Source organism: Armigeres subalbatus, chromosome 1 (assembly GCF_024139115.2).
Source record: "Armigeres subalbatus isolate Guangzhou_Male chromosome 1, GZ_Asu_2, whole genome shotgun sequence".
Classification (NCBI taxonomy): Eukaryota; Metazoa; Arthropoda; class Insecta; order Diptera; family Culicidae; genus Armigeres; species Armigeres subalbatus.
Genome location: NC_085139.1, coordinates 285,793,324 through 285,812,535, shown reverse-complemented (window position 1 = coordinate 285,812,535; position 19,212 = coordinate 285,793,324). Strand labels below are relative to the sequence as shown.

Genomic DNA, 19,212 nt, shown 5'->3' with positions numbered 1-19,212 from the left:
TCTACCAACTAACAAATCAAGCAGCAACCAACCAATTAATCATTCTACCAACCAACAATCAACCAACCAACCAATCAAGCAACCAATCAACTAAATAACCAATCAATCAACCAACAAACAATGAAGCAACCAAACAAGCAACTATCAAGGAACTAACTAATCAACAATTCTACCTACTAACAAATCAAGCAACAACCAACCAATCAACTAATCAATCAATCAATCGACTAATCAACCAATCAAGAAACCAACAAAACAACTAATCAGCTAACCAGCCGACTAACCATTCAATCAAACGGTAAGGGTCTGTTCACAAATTACGTAACGCAAAAATCTGAGTTTTTGACCCCCTCCCTCCCCCTCGTAACAAAAAGTAACATTTTTCGCACCCCCTCCCTCCCCCATATAACGCGTAACTGAGAAAATTTTAAAGCCATTTTTTTCTTTCTCTGAAGCATGTGGGTTTTGGTATTTATTGAAAACTGTTAGAATAGGAACGGCACATGATTAAAACCAAGGATATCAAGAATGCAGCTAGTAAAAACTAAAATAGAATTTGCGACCATGGCCATTCAAATTTTTGTTTAGCGGGACTGTTCTGTCGATATACTTGAAGTGGTTGAACTAAAATGCAATTGCTTATAATGAAAACTCTCTGGGTTGCCTCTATTAACTTTGGCTTGGTTTGGAAAATCTAATTATGAAATACAATACAAATAAAAGCGTCGTTCCATAAAATAATATAATCTGTAGAAATCGTTAATATTCATCGTGAGAAAAATGCCTCGAAATTTAGCAACAATTATTCGAACAAAATTCGCTGTGTTTTAGGATTCCCAAAAAAACATCAAAATAGCAGTAAAAAGTAAAAAGCTACAAATACTAGCATGGGACAATTATGCGTAGTATGGTACTAAAGAGGAATTGTTGGTACATATTCATCGTCGTGATTAAGACATATTAGCAATTACTTCAATCAGTGATTTAAAAAAAAACCTTTAAGATAAACTTTTATTCGCGTTATGCGTAACATTTGGTAGTACCCACCTCCCCAGCCTTTTGATGTAACAAAATATAACGCGAGTTAGACCTCCCCTCCCCCAAAAGCGTTACATAATTTGTGAACAGACCCTAAAGCAACCCATCAACCAAATAACCAACCAACTAATCCAGAAATCAGCCATTCAAGTAAGCTACCAATCAATCAAGCAACGAATCAACTAATCAACCAACCAAGCAACCAACAAAACAACATGTCAACTAACCAACCGACCAACCAATCAAGCAAGCAATCAACCAACCAATCAATGATTCTACCATCTAACAAATCAAGCAGCAATCAATCAAATAACCAACCATTCAAGCAAACTACCAATCAACCAAGCAATCAAGCAACCCACCATTCAAGCAAGCTACCAATCAACCAAGCAATCATTCAACCAACCAACTAATCAACCATTCAAGCAACCAACAAATCAACATATAAACTAACGAGCCGACCAACCAATCAATCAATCAGTCAAGCAACCAATCAACCAAATTACCAACCAATCAAGTAATCAATAAACAAAAAGAAACCAACCAATCAACCATTCTTCCTACTAACAAATCAAGCAGCAACCAACCAACCAAATAACCAACGAATCAATCAACTAACTAATCAAACAACCAACCATTCAAGCAAGCTACCAATCAACATTAACCAATCAACCAAGCAAACCAACAAAACAACTAATCAACTAATCAACCAGTCAAGCAACCAACCAACAATTCAAGCAAGCTACCAATCAACCAAGCAATCAAACAACCAACCAGCTAATCAACCAATCAAGCAACCAATCAAACAACCAACCAATCCAGCAATCAACTTATTAATCAAGCAGCCAACAAAACAACTAATCAACTAACCAGCCTACTAACCAATCAATCAACCTGTCAAGCAACCAACCAATCAACCATACTACCAACTAACAAATCAAGCAGCAATCAACCAAATAATCAACTAAGCAATCAAGCAACAATCCAACTAATCAAGCAACCAACCAACTAATTAACCAATCAACTAAACAACTTATCAATTAACGAGACGACCAACCAATCAAGCAACCAATCAACTAAATAACTACAACCAATCAATCAAGTAAAGGAACCAATCAACCAAATAAGTAACCAACCATCAATCAATTAACTAATCCAGCAACCAACCAAGCAACCAACCAACTAATCCAGCAACCAACCAATCAAGCAAGCTACCAATCAAACAACTAACTAATCAACCAACAAGCTAATCAACCAAACAAGCAACCAACCAATCAACCATTCAAGCATCCAACAAAACAACTAATCAACTAACCAGCTGACCAACCAATCAATCAATCAGTCAAGCAACCAATCAACCAAATAACCTACCAATCAATCAATTAGGCAACAACCAATTAAGCAAATAACAATTCAACCAACTAACAAATCAAGCAACCAACCAACCCAACCAACCAGTCAACCAATCAAGCAACCAAATAACCAACCAATCAATCAACTAACAAATCAAGCAACCAACAAGCTAATCAACCAAATAAGCAACCAACCAATCAACCATTCAAGCAACCAACAAAACAACTAACCAACTAGCCAGCCGACCAACCATTCAATCAACCAGTAGAGCAAACAATCAACTAATCTAGCAATCTGCCATTCAGGCAAGCTACCAATCAACCAAACAATCAAGCAACCAACCAACTAAAAATCAACCAAGCAACCAACAAAACAACATATGAACTAACCAGCCGACCAACCAATCAAGCAACTAATCAATCAACCAGTCAAGCAACCAATCAACCAAATAACATTATTAGTTGGTAAGATTGAGAACCAATCAACAATCAAGCAACCAATCAACCAAACAACCATTCTACCACCTAACAAATCAAGCAGCAACCAATCAACCGATCAACCAAATAACCAACCAATTAATCAACCAACCAATCAACCAATCAATTATTCAACCAACGAACTAAACAAGCAAGCAACAAAACAGTCGAGTACGAGACACTGAATACGACCACACAGTTATGGTCGAAATACGTATCTGTAAAGATATCAAAATAATTGGTGGAATTGAATGGAGAGTCCTAAACTCGTCTTAAACGGTTGAACAAAACAGTATCAACTAACCAGCCGACCAACCAATCAATCAAACAGGCAAGCAAACAATCAATCAAATAACCTGATTGGTTGGTTGGATTGGCAATCAACCAACAATCAAGCAACCAACCAATCAACCATTCTTCCAACTAACAACTCAAGCTGCAACCCACCAACGAATCAAGCAACCAACCATTCAAGCAAGCTACCAATCAACTATTAACAAATCAACAAAGCAACCAACAAAACAAATAATCAACTAACCAGCCGACTAACCTGTCAAGCAACCAACCAATCAATCATACCATACTACCAACTAACAAATCAAGTAGCAGCCAACCAAATAATCAACCAACCAATTAAGTAACCAACCAGTCAAACAAGCTACCAATCTACCAAGCAATCAATCTACCAATCAAGCAACCAACCAACTAATTAACCAAGCAATCAACAAAACAACTTATCAACTAACCAGCCGACCAACTAATCAACCAATCAATCAACCAGTAAACCAACCACTCAACCACTCAAGCAACCAACCATTCAACCATTGACGAATACTGTTGGTTGGTTGCTTCATTGTTGGTTGATTGATTGATTGGTTGGTAATTTGTTGATTGGTTGCTGGACTGGTTGACCAACCAACCAACCAACCAACTAATCAAGCAATCAATCATTTAGGCAAGCTACCAAAGAACTAACCAAACAATAAACCAACTAGACAACCAACCTACCAAGCAACTACCAATCAAGCAACCAACTATTCAGCCAACTAACAAATCAAGCAGGGGCCATCCTTAGCCGTGTGGTAGGAGGCGCGGCTACAAAGCAAGACCATGCTGAGGGTGGCTGGGTTCAATTCCAGTGCCAGTCTAGGCAATTTTCGGATTGGGAATTGTCTCTCCCTCATTATATACGAATGTAAAAATGGTAACCTGGCTTAGAAACCTCACAGTTAATAACTGTGGATGTGCTTAATGAACACTAAGCTGCGAGGCATCTCTGCCCCAGTGTGCGGGGATGTAATGCTAATAAGAAGTTGAATGGTTGGTTGGTTGATTGGTAGCTTGCTTGAATGGTTGAATAATTGGGTGGTTGGTTGGTTGATTTGTTAGTTGGTTGAATGGTTGGTTGGTAGCTTGCTTGAATGCCTAATTGTTTTATTGGTTGGTTAGTTAATTGGTAGCTTGCTTAAATGGTTGATTTATTGGTTGCTTGACCAACCATTCAAACAACCTACCAATCCACCAGCCTGTCAACCAAACAATGAAACAACAAACTAATCAAACAACCTACTAATCAATCAAGTAACCCAATCAACTTTTCAAGCAACTAACATGAAAACCATTCAAGCAAACAACAAAACAATCAATCAACCATTCAAGCAAGCTACCAATAAACTAAATTAGGCAACCATCCTATCAAGCATCTTACCAATCAACCAAGCAACCAATCATTCAACCATTCAAGCAAGCTACCAATCAATTAAAAATAAATCAAGCAACCAATTAACCTATCAAGCAACTAACCAACCAATTCGGCAACCAACCAATCAAACAACTAACCAATCAAGCAAACAATCATTCAAGACCACTTCCAATCAATCAAGCAACCATTAACCAATCAAGCAACTAACGAATCAAACAAGCTATCAATCAACCAACTATCTTATCAAGCAAATAATCATTTCACCAACTAACAAATCAATCAATCAACCAACCAACTAACCAATCACCCATTCAAGCAACCAACAAAACAACTAATCAACTAACAAGCCGACCAACCAAATAACCCACCAATTAAGCAACCAATTAATCAAGCAGCCAACCAATTAACCAACTAACAAATCAAGCAACCAATCAAGGAACTCACCATTGTACCATTCAAGCAAGCTACAATCAATCAAGCAACCAACCAACTAATAAAGCAATCAAGCAAATTAGCAATCAATTAGGCAACAAACCAATCAATTAATTTATCGAGCTGAGTCGATTGATGTATTATGTGGATTTCCGGATATCCTATTAAAAGTTCGTTTTTAAGTGATCCTAAGATATGTATTCGTAATAATTAAGGGCCCTTCTTAGCCGTCCGGTAAGACTCGCGGCTACAAAGCAAGACCATACTGAGGGTGGCTGGGTTCGGAAGCAATTCTCGTCCAAATATTTTATATTGTACGGGAAAACTTGCAAAATATGACCTGAACCTCCAACCGGTCACTCCGCCGACAAAAGGGATTACGATCATCGTCGCCTTCTATCAGATTTGTATGTTTTCTACCGAATTTGATTAGTAAAACATCTTCGTTAATAATTGTATACTTTTTCCGCCTCTTGGTTGATTATTTCAAAGAAAATCCGAATACAGTAAAACGGTCCAGGTATATCTGAGTATCACTGCACGAAAAAACCTTAAGAAGTTCATTAACTTGCCTTATGAAATTTGGCCAAAATAATATTGATTGAAAATCATAAGGTTGCCTTATGCAACTGGATGAACCTGAATGAATTATGCCCATAATGTAAAGGCTCCCCCAGACCTAAGCGATTTCATCGCCGCGACGGCGACAACTAGTCGCCGCGATTCTATCGTTGGGTCGCTGCAGGCAATTTTCTATCTACGCTTCCATACCAATGGCGACAGAATCGCGGTCGCCAAGCGATAGAATCGCGTCGCGACTGTCGCGTCGCGTGTGTTTGGGGGAACCTTAAACATATGTTTGTCTTCGTGTTGCTTTAAAATTTCCATTGATTTATCTTATGAAATTTCAGAAGCCTGCTTTATGAAATACGTGTTAAAAAGGTCTGTAAATAGTTTTGTTTTATTCAAATCCAAATTAAAATTTGACCTAAGAAATGGAAAAATCATGGAAACGTTTTGTAATTATTTAAGTCTTTATTCGGACCACATAATTTATTTTCAGGGATCTAAAAAGCTTTCTCCTTCCTTTCTCCTTTCCTACAGTTAACTATAATGGAGTAGTGGGTTAATAATCTTCTAAGACGAATTAAGTACTGTCCATTTAATTCCACCAGTTAATTTTCGTTATCTTTGCAGATACGTATTTCGACCACAACTGTGTGGTCGTCTTCAGTGTCTTGTACTTGACTCGACTCGAAGTACAAGACACTGAAGACGACCACACAGTTGTGGTCGAAATACGTATCTGCAAAGATAACGAAAATTAACTGGTGGAATTAAATGGACAGTACTTAATTCGTCTTAGACGGTTTAATACATTCCACTAAACGAGCTTAATATATTTTTCTCCTAATAATCTTGTAACCCTAGGCGCGGAAATGTGAACACCCGAACAGGAACATGAAATCGGGTACCGTCGTTACGGTTATTAGGTAAATCGTCATACCACAGAGAATGGTCATACTTCGTTACGGTCGCTCGTGTAACATATAAAATGACATCCAGTCACCAATAAATATTCCAAACTGATGTTGGCAAGAGTGACTTCGTGGCAATGTAGAACAAATTCATTGCCCGATTCCCTTGACATCGAAAGCAACTGTGACGAGCTGTCGTATTGAATAATTGCTTACAGCTCGATGCTGTCTTTGAATTCTCGCTGTCGTTCACAAGAGCTGTCTTGGACACTATGGTCTACAGTAGTTCCGAAGTAACTTGACTGCAATATATAAGTAAAACAAGTTAACTTTTGCCTTACGCATTTCAATATACGATTGCTGATAGTACCTTTGTGAATTACGTAAGTTTAGTGATGTCAACTACATTGTGTGCGCTCGTCTGTGCACATCGGGATCGGAGTAGTCGTTTTGTGATGATGTCGCAAATTTCTCACGTAAACGGCTTGGATCTGCACCGCTTCGAATGACTGCGTTCTTTATCCACCAGGACTTACACTGGCAATTCAGCGCCGCCATCCCCTCCTGGATGTACTGGTATCAGTGGATCTCCAGTGTGAATACTTTGGCGGAGATGTCGCAAATCCAGCTGGCACTTAGATCGTGTATGGGTTTCTCGAACATTTTAGTAATGGCACGTACCGAGGCTGAAACACGTCAAAAGAACTTGAATTAAATTTGAACAAATAAATATTGATTTACATTGAAAACTTTTGATCGTAAGAGACAGCAAATAGTTGTCTGTTACAAATGGTCGGGCCATTTGACAATACCCTCTTTACTGTCCCCAACGTTTACTGCTCGGTGATGTATCAAAAATTAAACAATTTAGTTGAAACTCGGCCGAGTATAAAACGTTTGGGACGGGAATAGGAGGTACTACAAAAATGCTTCTTTACCCTACATTATTCCTTTCTACGTTTCTAACATACTTACGAACGATCGCATTCCTTGCAGGCGTACGTCTCCTCCTTTACATTATTGTGCTTTACATTATATGTGCTGTTTCGAGTTGAAGCCTTCAACAATTATTCCTTTGAGAAGCGGTTACCGCACACATCTCACCGGAACGGAGAGCAAAACCCAGCAGTTTGTGGACCTAGTTAAACATGGCTCCAATGAAGACACACAGAACACAGTTGAGCAGGCCAGGCCGAGTCAGTCTAGTCGATTTTACTGATTTTACTGTGCTTATGTGATGGGTCAGTTTGGCTTTCTGAAAACTCCAGATGGTTTAGTATTATATGCACTTGTGGCGTACAATGTTCTTCAGTTCTGTCGTTGCATGCCAGTTGAGATGGCCAGGCAGGAACGATTCCGTATTAACAGAGGCCCCCTGACACGGATGGCAGCATGTATGATGCTGCTCTTCCTATGTATGATGCTGTATGATGAATGTTATACACTCTCGTAGGAGCAGTTTGTAGTACAAATACAAACGGCGGAGATGCTGATATCCAGGGGAGTGCAACAGGAGCGTTCTCAATTCCGCATTAAGCTCCACTATCAGCTGTTTCGGATTCTCCCAAGTAATTCGACTGCAATAGATAAGAAAAAAACATTTTTAGTACCTAATCAACATACTGAACACTACGGTTTTAGTTATAAACATACTGATAACAAAGCTATAGTTTCTTAACATTAGAAGCAAACGAACCATAAAGAACATCCCTTATAGTAGGTCATAGCTCGTCATAGCTTATATGCCATAACTGCCCTTCTATGCACAATAGTCCTATGTCCTATGTTTTATGTTTAAAAAATGCAAACTCGAAGTTTATGAATATTATTATTTATTATATTATTATGTATATGTATACGTATTGGCATCAAGTTACTCTTTATCATATGATATCACTTCTTACAAACGAGGCATGACAATATCTATCTACATAACGTTTGACCAGGTTTGACCCATCTAATGTGGGCTTCGTGGCCGTGCGGTTAGCGACGTCAATCGTCTAGACGCATGTGCTGTGGAGTGTGGGTTCGATTCCCGCCCCATTAAGGAGAAAACTTTTCGTAAAGCGAAAAGTTCTCCACTGGTCCACTGGGTGTTGTGTGAATGTCCTGCCCGTTGTCTAATGCTAGCTGTTAAGTGTTCAGTCTGTGCGACCTCTGGTCGAAGACGGTGACCCTGTCTTTTTTTTCTAATATTCTGTGTTATCTATGCTTATTAGATTCCAAAACAACCTGATTTCTTCAGACCCATTCGATTAAAAAAAAACCGGACCAATTGACTCGAGTTTGCACTTTTTGATCATGAGGTTATTATACATAAAAGTGTTTTAAAATCATATGTACCGTCGTTAGGGGTGACAATGGGTCAAATGGGGGTAAGAATGGGTAACTGTTTCAACTACTAAGAATGCTTGTAGAACAGATTGAATATATCTGTGGGAGAGAAAACTAAAATATAAGAGACCTTTTTGAACGATTTTGTTATCCGACCTCCAGGCTGTCGGTAAGAGCGATGACCCATTCTCACCCCCAGACCCATTGTCACCCCCATGAGGGTATTGAATATATAATTAAATGATTACAAATAACGGTCTCACCTTAACAATCAGAGATTTTGCGTACCGGAGTTTCCGTCGTGATTTTTCCGTTAGATGATTTTAACGTCCGTTTTCGAGAACGACAAGTTCTGTCTGTTCTTGTAGACAAACTTAGCACAGTAGAGGCCGTATTAGTTTTCTTTACGGGACACTTTTAGAGGGCGCAAAGCTGAATCCACCGCAATGTAGGTATCCGGGTTCATGACGTATAACGGTGCTTTTGGCTTTTACTGTAGATTCGTTTTTTCCATGTTGTGCGCTTGATTGAATTAGGCCTGGAACGAAATTAAATTAGATTAGAATCGAAATTATTACAGTAGGTTGTAAACACGCACTGGGCAAACAGTTTGTAAAAGATAATGGCGGCGCGAGTAATTTTGTCAGAATGAACGTTCGAATGAACAAGGTCGATTCATAAAAATGTCTTATGATTATTTTACATAAGAAATAGTTATGAATTTCATAAGGCAGTCTGATGGTTTCCATTGGTACCTTATGAAATTAAAATGAAATGAATTCATAGTGTTTCATATAAGGTAAAACTTATGAAAATCAACAGCGTGATCGGGGGAGCGATCCGAGCCGGAGGCAGCGTTACAACAAATGTTTCTTCCTATATATAGCAATAGTCTGAATGTGTGTTCTATTCTTACCCATCAAAACAACAAAGAGAATGACACAATTCCGCAAAAGTAAAGGTGCTCAACAAATCGGAGATCCACTTTACGTACAATCCACCTACACCATACACACAGGCGCTTCCGCTGTCGTTGCTGGTGGGGGCAGGGTTCTCCGCCGATTGTCGTTCGTGATACTCCTGGAAGCAAGGCGCAATGCACAAGTTCGTATGGCACTCGGGACAGTGGTACTTGGTTTTCCGTTGCAGTATCCTCCTTGTGTTCCAGCAGAAATTGCAACCCAGCGCGGGACCTCCCGTACCACCGGACAGTGGCTAGACCGTTGGCTGTCCAGGCCGTGTATTTCCTTCGATCGGCTGCTCATCTGTATGAGAAGATAGATCAATGTGGATCAATTCACTGTAAATACTGGCATTTAAGTACAAAACAAAGATAAATTTTGATTCAGGAAATGTTAACACTTACCAAAGGAGATGAAGCAGACTGCGACAATTCGTCGCCTTTTATGCGAATTGAACTCGGCGTTGATGAACTCAGGTCGGCAAGTAGCGCTGCGGCGGTGGAGCTGGTGGTGCTGGTCGTGGTGATCGTTGTGATAGGTGCTTGTACTGGCAACCGCACTTCCCGATAAATGGTGCTGGTGCTGCTGTTGGAGCGATTCCATATCGGAAACGAGAACAACCGTTGGACTCGATGTGCGATCGGTTTTCAGGTGGATTTGTCGGATTTGTGGAATTGAGGGTACGGGTGTCGACGGTTCATCGTCCGAATCGGTTTTCAGAGAGGAGGACGGCGTTAGATAGTGGGTGGACCCACTACTACTGGTGACCAGGGTCAACGGAGTTGAGCTTTGTGTGGTGGGTATGACGAAATAGCCTGAAACGCCTTGGCAACAATGGGTGGGAGTGTTGTTTCACATGTTCTTGCAAGATATGGCTGCTGAGATACGATGAGATGATGTTCGCCGTGAACGATCCGCGGGTGCTGATCGCGCTTCCGGTGGAGACGATACGGCCGGCAATGTTGGAATGGTCGGTTCGGAAATTTGCCTTTCAAAATGATGGTGCGCCGGAATCGTCAATAAGTTTTGCGGGTACATGTTCGTTACGTCTAGCGTGTCCAAGTCGGACCCGTACTGCTGACCGGACGAGGATGAGTCACTTCCATTCTTTATCCGCTGCTGTAGTAGACGACCTCGTTTAAATAAATAAAAAAGAATAACCGAAAAAGTTGTTGCTGTGCGGCACGCGAGGGAAAAACAGAAAAACATAACAAAAACATAAACAAAAATGAAAATGACAACTGTTGTCAAACTGACGTGGTTCGAATTGAGGGGCTTCTCAATGGTCGAGTGATTGTAATAATTGTAATCCGTCACTCCCCAGGGGTATATAGTGGTGCCCGGAAAAATGGCCACCCCTCCGTCTATGTATTCGTCAATGATATCCCTTAGTACGCAGCATTGATCGGTTGTCAAACTCACCTCGTCCAGAAAGAGAAGATTATGATAATCCCATTGAGTCCATTTAGTTCCTCCCAGAATCGAAGGATATCATCGGAACGAATCTGCATTGCCCGCCTTTCAAGTGTTTTCCTTGTGAATCCTGCATGATGCAGAATCCGACAAACTGATGCTGCTCTGGGTGGTGCGAATAGAATCGATTTGGTTGTCAAACAGAAGCCAAACTTTTCTATTGTCCCGGAGCCAAACATTGAAGATTGTGGTTATGTTCGTTTCAGATCCTATATTGAGAAGTATTGTTATTGTTTGGAAAAAAAAATAGATTGGGTTTTGTATTCTTTGCAACAAATATTTTCACATTATATTTCGAGTTGAATATTAGTAGGAATGCAATTAAATAGCACTAGTTACGAAATTTTCCGAAATTCAACAGCTGATTGGAGCAGGAATGTATGTAAACCATCGTAAAGTCATGTAGAGTCTCGCGCATTCGTGCACCTTCATGCAGCATGGAAAGAGAAATTCGAAGAGCGGGAAATGTTTGATAGCCAAGTAACTGCAAAATAATTTTGCTTATGGGATTAATTTCAAAACACCCCTCTACTCGCTTGAGAGCAGAAAAGCGGCTCTATCCGCAGCACCCAGATGCTGCTGAAATAGTTATATTAAATGTCTGCTGGAACAATTGCTTTGCTTCATCCAAATAAAGCGTTGGATGCTTCCGGTATAATTGGGTTGTTTAGCGAAGAAAAATATGAGGTTTTTTTATCGTTTAACATAAAGAACATGTTTTTCTGATCTCCAACATATTTTTAGTTTGATTGTAAACCTTTTATTTACATTTTTATACAGCATACACTCAGAAATAAATTTATACTAAATAGCTTAAAAGTCATTCTAATAGGCTATTCGCCTGGTTGACCCTGAACTCGTATTCGGTCCAACAATACCAGGATAGTATAAATTTAAGAAAATCGTTCTTTAGTATAAGTCAGCTTTATGATTGCTTAGGTTATTTTAGTTTTGGTTGAAGTTTATAAGTTTTGGTTGAAGTAATAGCCTGAAACGCCTTGGCAACAATGGGTGGAGTGTTGTTTCACATGTTCTTGCAAGATATGGCTGCTGAGATACGGTGAGATGATGTTCGCCGTGTGAACGATCCGCGGGTGCTGATCGCGCTTCCGGTGGAGACGATACGGCCGGCAATGTTGGAATGGTCGGTTCGGAAATTTGCCTTTCAAAATGATGGTGCGCCGGAATCGTCAATAAGTTTTGCGGGTACATGTTCGTTACGTCTAGCGTGTCCAAGTCGGACCCGTACTGCTGACCGGACGAGGATGAGTCACTTCCATTCTTTATCCGCTGCTGTAGTAGACGACCTCGTTTAAATAAATAAAAAAGAACAACCGAAAAAGTTGTTGATGTGCGGCACGCGAGGGAAAAACAGAAAAACATAACAAAAACATAAACAAAATGAAAATGACAACTGTTGTCAAACTGACGTGGTTCGAATTGAGGGGCTTCTCAATGGTCGAGTGATTGTAATAATTGTAATCCGTCACTCCCCAGGGTATATAGTGGTGCCCGGAAAATGGCCACCCTCCGTCTATGTATTCGTCAATGATATCCCTTAGTACGCAGCATTGATCGGTTGTCAAAACTCACCTCGTCCAGAAAGAGAAGATTATGATAATCCCATTGGAGTCCATTTAGTTCCTCCCAGAATCGAAGGATATCATCAGAACGAATCTGCATTGCCCGCCTTTCAAGTGTTTTCCTTGTGAATCCTGCATGATGCAGAATCCGACAAACTGATGCTGCTCTGGGTGGTGCGAATAGAATCGATTTGGTTGTCAAACTGAAGCCAAACTTTTCTATTGTGCCGGAGCCAAACATTGAAGATTGTGGTATGTTCGTTTCAGATCCTATATTGAGAAGTATTGTTATTATTTGGAAAAAAAAAATTAGGTTGAGTTTTGTATTCTTTGTAACAAATATTTTCACATTATATTTCGAGTTGAATATTAGTAGGAATGCAATTAAATAGCACTAGTTACGAAATTTTCCGAAATTTAACAGCTGATTGGAGCAGGAATGTATGTAAACCATCGTAAAGTCATGTAGAGTCTCGCGCATTTGTGCGCCTTCATGCAGCATGGAAAGAGAAATTCGAAGAGCGGGAAATGTTTGACAGCCAAGAAACTGCAAAATAATTTTGCTTATGGGATTAATTTCAAAACACCCCTCTACTCGCTTGAGAGCAGAAAAGCGGCTCTATCCGCAGCACCCAGATGCTGCTGAAATAGTTATATTAAATGTCTGCTGGAACAATTGCTTTGCTTCATCCAAATAAAGCGTTGGATGCTTCCGGTATAATTGGGTTGTTTAGCGAAGAAAATATGAGGTTTTTTATCGTTTAACATAAAGAACATGTTTTTCTGATCTCCAACATATTTTTAGTTTGATTGTAAACCTTTAATTTACATTTTATACAGCATACACTCAGAAATAAATTTATACTAAATAGCTTAAAAGTCATTCTAATAGGCTATTCGCCTGGTTGACCCCGAACTCGTATTCGGTCCAACAATACCAGGATAGTATAAATTTAAGAAAATCGTTCTTTAGTATAAGTCAGCTTTATGATTGCTTAGGTTATTTTAGTTTTGGTTGAAGTTTCTAGGTTATGTTTGTTTGTTTTTATTGGTTTACTAGAGGTTTTACTTTTCTTTATGTAAAACTGAAATACAAATCAAAATAAAAAAATACTCATGCATTATTTTTATTGAAAACCAGAAATTATCGCTAATCGATAATCAATAACACGACTCTGCTATGCAGATTGAAGAATGATTTGGTACCACCATGAGCCGCAAAGAAGGTGTCGAACTCGATTATGGCCTGCGCCTTGATATTCCGTCTTTTTTCGGGACAGGCGTTATCGTTAATGTTGGCACTGCTCCGTCGGCGGACTAGCTGGAGGTACGGAACCGGGTTCGTATTTGAGCTGCAAGTGAATAGTGCATCTTGTCTTGAGCCGGTGCTACTCTGCCTCCTATACGCTTGAGAGATGGCTGTCGACATAAACCTAATGATGACTAATATTTTCGAACGGATGATCTGCATTCCGCGAGTGACCGATGGATGTAGTCGTCGTCCTGGATTTTTAATAAAGAATAATAAATCGTAATAAATACCCTCTTGTTTCACATCAAACCGTACAGCAAGCCCTTACCTTTTTTTTATTTATTTCGTTCAGCGGATTTTCACTATTCGATGAATTGAAAATAAAATATCGATGCCGCGTGTGATTTCTTTACTGAAAAACCCAAGTAAATGGAATAGAACAAAATTTTCCAAAACGCAGTATGCTAACAAAAATATTTTTGCACTATTCCGGTTCAGTATAAACCATAATGTTGCATTGTATACCTTTTATACTATGCAAGGTATAAAATCAGAAAATGATTAAAAAGTTTAATTTTAAACCCTTAGCGGTTTTATTTTATTTCTGAGTGTACAATAAGCAATTTCAATCGATAGAATGACAGTTGGCCCATGCAACATAAGAACAAATTTTTAGTCCCATATAAATTTAAAACGCAAATTAAAAATAGTTCCGGCGCTTCAAAAATTCTGAAAAATTGGAGTTCGGCTCAGTTCTTCCTACAGATTCACAATATGTAAAAACATCGATATCCCTAAACAACCCAACCACATTGATCAAAAATGCTTCAATCGATAGAATAACATTCATAGAATGACAGTTAGACCATGCAGCATAAGAACAACTTTTTAGTCCCATATAAATTTAAAATGCAAATTAAAAATAGTTCCGGGGCTCCAAAAATTCTGAAAAATTGGGGTTAGGCTCAGTTTTTTATGCAGATTTAGAATATGTAAAAACATATATACTTCCCTAAACAATCTAATTAAGTTGTTTAGCTAAGAATATGTTTTTATATTTTTTCAATATTTTTATCTCATAAATTTTTATTTATAGTTCAGTTAATTCTGAAATTTTAATGTAAAATGTAAAATATACTCAAACAACCCAATTGGGTTGTTTAGGTATATATGTTTTACATATTCTAAATCTGCATAAAAACTGAGCCTAACCCCAATTTTTTCAGAATTTTGAGCCCTGAACTATTTTTAATTTGCATTTTAAATTTATATGGGACTAAAAAGTTGTTCTTATGCTGCATGGGCTAACTGTCATTCTATGAATGTTAGTGACATTCTATCGATTGAAATGGCTTATTGTTTGCTGTATAAAAATGTAAATAAAAGGTTTACAAACAAAATAAAAATATGTTGGAGATCAGAAAAGCATGCTCTTTATGTTGAACTATAAAAAACACATATTTTTCTTTGCTAAACAACCCAATTTACCCTTTTTTGCTGAACAGCCCAAAAGCTTCATTCAGCTGCAAGGGACGCAAAACCATCATTGATGACGAAGATTTGAAATATTTCATTTGGGTTGTTTGACAGAAAACAAACGTCAAGAAATCGTGAATATTTTTTTTCTCGTGATTTTCTTGATCTTCGCGAGGTCGAATCGGAATGTGTTGATTTGATTATCGAGCTTCTACGCATCTGCGAGGATGAGAATTTGCATTACAACGAAGTAATTTGCAGAAAAAAAATCGTTTCAAATTCAAAAATATTCTACCATTATGTTAACTTAAGTGCCGGTGAAGTGGGCTTTCGATTGATACATAAGAACGCGGGTTCGACATTCTCGGTGAGTTCGAATCGCTCCACCGGATCGGGGAAACCATCCCCAGTCGATTCCCAGCGAAGACAAAATGACCAGCTTGGTGCAAACGTTGTTGATACAGAGAAGCCATCTGCTAGCAGCCGTATGTCACCGGAGTATCCATCAGGCTGTGTCCCATTACGGTTCTTCCGGGCCTCCGAAGCTGTCCCCATATGATGTAAGTAGTCGCCAGCTCGGTTCGATTATGGCAATGAAAATAGTCACTCGCCCTAACCTCGCCGATCGGATCGATGTTTACAAAAGTTTACACAAAGATAAGTCGAAGCACGGTGGGTTCGCTGGCTGTGAAATGTGTTGGAAAACAAGGTCGCTTTAATGGGGATTTATTTTTATGGAATAATTTTGAAATCGGTGTTGCAACATTTTGAGACCATAAATCATAATGTTTTATTTTTTTAGGTCAATTGTATACTCCGAGCCAACGAACACACGCAGGATTTTGTGGGAGGATCGGTCAAGTGTTATGATTCAAATCAGTTGGCATCGAACTCGCCCATCGAGGACTCCCGCACGGAGGGGACATGCGTGCATACTTCGGGACTGTTGGTAGGGATCTTCGACGGCCATGGCGGTGCGGCTTGTTCGCAGGTGATAAGCAAGCGTCTGATGAGGTACATTGCTGCTTCGTTGGTTCCACCGGATGATTTGAAGGTGCACATCCAAAACGGGGCACAAAGTCATTCATTTATCAACTGCCATAATGATAAGGTGGGATGGAAATGCGAGTGTTCGACAGAATACGATATCTCACCGGAAGTTTGTTCGTTTTCAGTTGGAATTCGTCAGCGAAATTAAGGATATTTACGAACGGAGTTTCAACTTGTTTGCGAACGAACTGCTGAATACGACGCTGGCCGGATTCCAGATGCATCAGGTGCTGGAGAATGCATTCTTGCGATTGGATCAAGATCTGTCGAAGGAAGCCATTGAGCATCCCAGTCTGAGGACGATGTCGGTGGCCATGAGCGGGGCGGTGGCTTTGGTGGCGCACATTGATGGGCCGCACTTGCACATTGCATCCGTTGGGGATTGCAGTGCAGTGTTAGGTACAGTGACTGATACAGGTGAGGTGATCCGAGTGATTTTTTCCCACTTCATATATATAGTTATAATAAGTCATTAGTATTGAGAGCAATATTAGCTGTAGGATTACAATCCCCTTCTTATAAAATTGAAATTAAATTATCGGCTGGTTTTGTTGTCATCTAGGTATGTCTGGAGAAAGTATTGACCACAACCATCACGATGGCTCCACAAAAGAAATGTTATTCGATTAAACGACTGCGGTGAGCCGCAGCATGTAATGGCGTTCATGTGGTCTTGAAAGGTTTTTTAATGCGATTCGATTCATTTGAACGCACCATGAACACGATAAGGTTAACGATTCACTTTATTTCATCCCTTTGTAACGAACGTTCCAGCGCAGTTGATAAGAGAATTGAGTTATTTTTGGGATTAGCAATCCCATAATGTGATCTCGTCAAGGGAGAGTGTTACTTCGAATACTGACAGCTTTCTTACTTCACTATCTCTTGCTCCATTTGCCATTCTAGTCAGGCAATCTGTTTTTTTGTGATGCCCTTGACTTTCAAATTTGATTCAATCCAATCCAGCTTAACAATGTAATGGAATTCACGTGGAACGTTTGTGATTTTGCCAGATTTTTTTATACGCAGCAGATTCCAGGCCAGGTGTCTTTTAAGTAAAGTGCGACACGGATCAAGATGAGCAATGAATTGAAAAAAAAAGCAACACAAGAATAATCAATATATCTAATAAGCTATTCTAATTCAATCGTAATATTTTCCTCATCGTTATAGGTCAATGGATCGTCAAGAAGCTCTCCACCGAGCACAACAGCGACAATGTCGCCGAAGTCCGCCGCCTACTGAACGAGCATCCGGCCACCGAGCGGGACACGGTAATTCGTGGCGAACGGCTCCTCGGCCAGCTGGCCCCGCTCCGGGCCATGGGAGACTTCCGCTACAAATGGTCCCGGGAGCAGCTGGAGCAGTTGGTGGTTCCCCAATTCGGCGAGCAAGTCATCGCCCCGTACTATCTCACCCCGCCTTATCTGAGCGCATGTCCGGAAATTACCCACCACATCCTTACGCCGCGCGACAAGTTCCTAATACTAGCCAGCGACGGCCTGTGGGACACGATGAGTCCCATGCAAACAGTCCACCTGGTGGGAGAGCACATGCACGGGAAGGCCTTCTTGCAGCCATTGAAACTGCCCAAACACGAAGTGTCGCTCGGCGAGATCAGCCAGATGCTGAGCACCCGCAAGGCAGGCCTGCAGAAGAAACCGCTGGACCGGAACGCAGCTACCCATCTGATTCGAAACTCGCTCGGCGGTACCGAGTACGGCGTGGAACACTCGAAACTGTCGCATATGCTGTCCCTACCGCAGGATATTGTCCGGTTGTTCCGGGACGACATCACCATCACAGTGGTGTACTTCGATTCGGAGTACCTGCGGAATTGCCCCACCTAGCAGCAAGTGCCCCGGTTGCGATGTACCAGCGGATGACCGGTCGGCTGCGGTCGCATTTAGTCAATAGTCAAACGTGTGTCGAATCGGCGGGCTCAGATCCGCGCAGGATGCTGGGCAGTTGTACAATAGATTAATTTTAGGTAGCATAACAATACCATTGACAGACCTTTCAATAGTGTTTTCAGATCTGTATCTCAAATGTTTTGAACTTTTGTTTTGTTTTATTATCCGGTATCGAAACTATTTACCTAGATATGTGCTGAAATAACGATTGACGAAAATAAACATCGCTGCAGATTGATATTTTATTGAACGAGTCCAATCGAGTTTTTTTTTGCGCTTTATCCGACATTGCCGTTGGCGCCTAATAACCTGGTGTGCACTGAAGTAGGGCAGAGCTGCATAAAAATGCATCCTTATTAAAATGCATGAAAATATGTCCGATTTCATTAATATTAAAATTGACGGGTTGTTTTTGCTGCTGTTGTATAGACGAACCTTCGAAAGCTTTTATTTTCAATTTCACTCGGATATTCCCGAGAACTAACAATAATTAAAGAACTTCAATTCAACCACCTATGGGTGGTTTCACATTTACAAATACTGCACCAAATGATTTTTGGTGGCGAATCATAGTCAAATAGAACAGTTGGGCCCATTCTCAAATTGAGTAACGTTGGTTAAAGGCGAAGTTCTGGCCGTTGGTACAACGGCCACTCACATGAGCGATGTTTGTACTATTCTCAGGAGTAA

General features: G+C 40.1%; 1 protein-coding gene across 1 annotated transcript; it reads left to right on the top strand.

Moving 5' to 3' along the window:
* The first annotated feature begins 15,708 nt into the window (after nt 1-15,708).
* On the top strand, nt 15,709-18,776 carry LOC134207666 (pyruvate dehydrogenase [acetyl-transferring]-phosphatase 1, mitochondrial). Its single transcript, XM_062683448.1, has 4 exons — nt 15,709-16,119; nt 16,362-16,670; nt 16,735-17,026; nt 17,783-18,776. Exons 1-4 carry the CDS (start codon nt 15,991-15,993, stop codon nt 18,457-18,459), a joined length of 1,407 nt encoding a protein of 468 aa, XP_062539432.1. The 5' UTR covers nt 15,709-15,990; the 3' UTR covers nt 18,460-18,776.
* The last annotated feature ends 436 nt before the right edge of the window (nt 18,777-19,212 follow it).

What these genes read in the sequence shown, in the direction of transcription:
- LOC134207666 (XM_062683448.1), top strand. Translation starts at nt 15,991, where the DNA reads ATGACCAGCTTGGTGCAAACGTTGTTGATACAGAGAAGCCATCTGCTA. An exon ending in TCAACTGCCATAATGATAAG is followed by an intron (nt 16,671 to 16,734) that starts GTGGGATGGAAA and finishes GTTCGTTTTCAG; the next exon opens with TTGGAATTCGTCAGCGAAAT. An exon ending in AGGTACAGTGACTGATACAG is followed by an intron (nt 17,027 to 17,782) that starts GTGAGGTGATCC and finishes TCATCGTTATAG; the next exon opens with GTCAATGGATCGTCAAGAAG.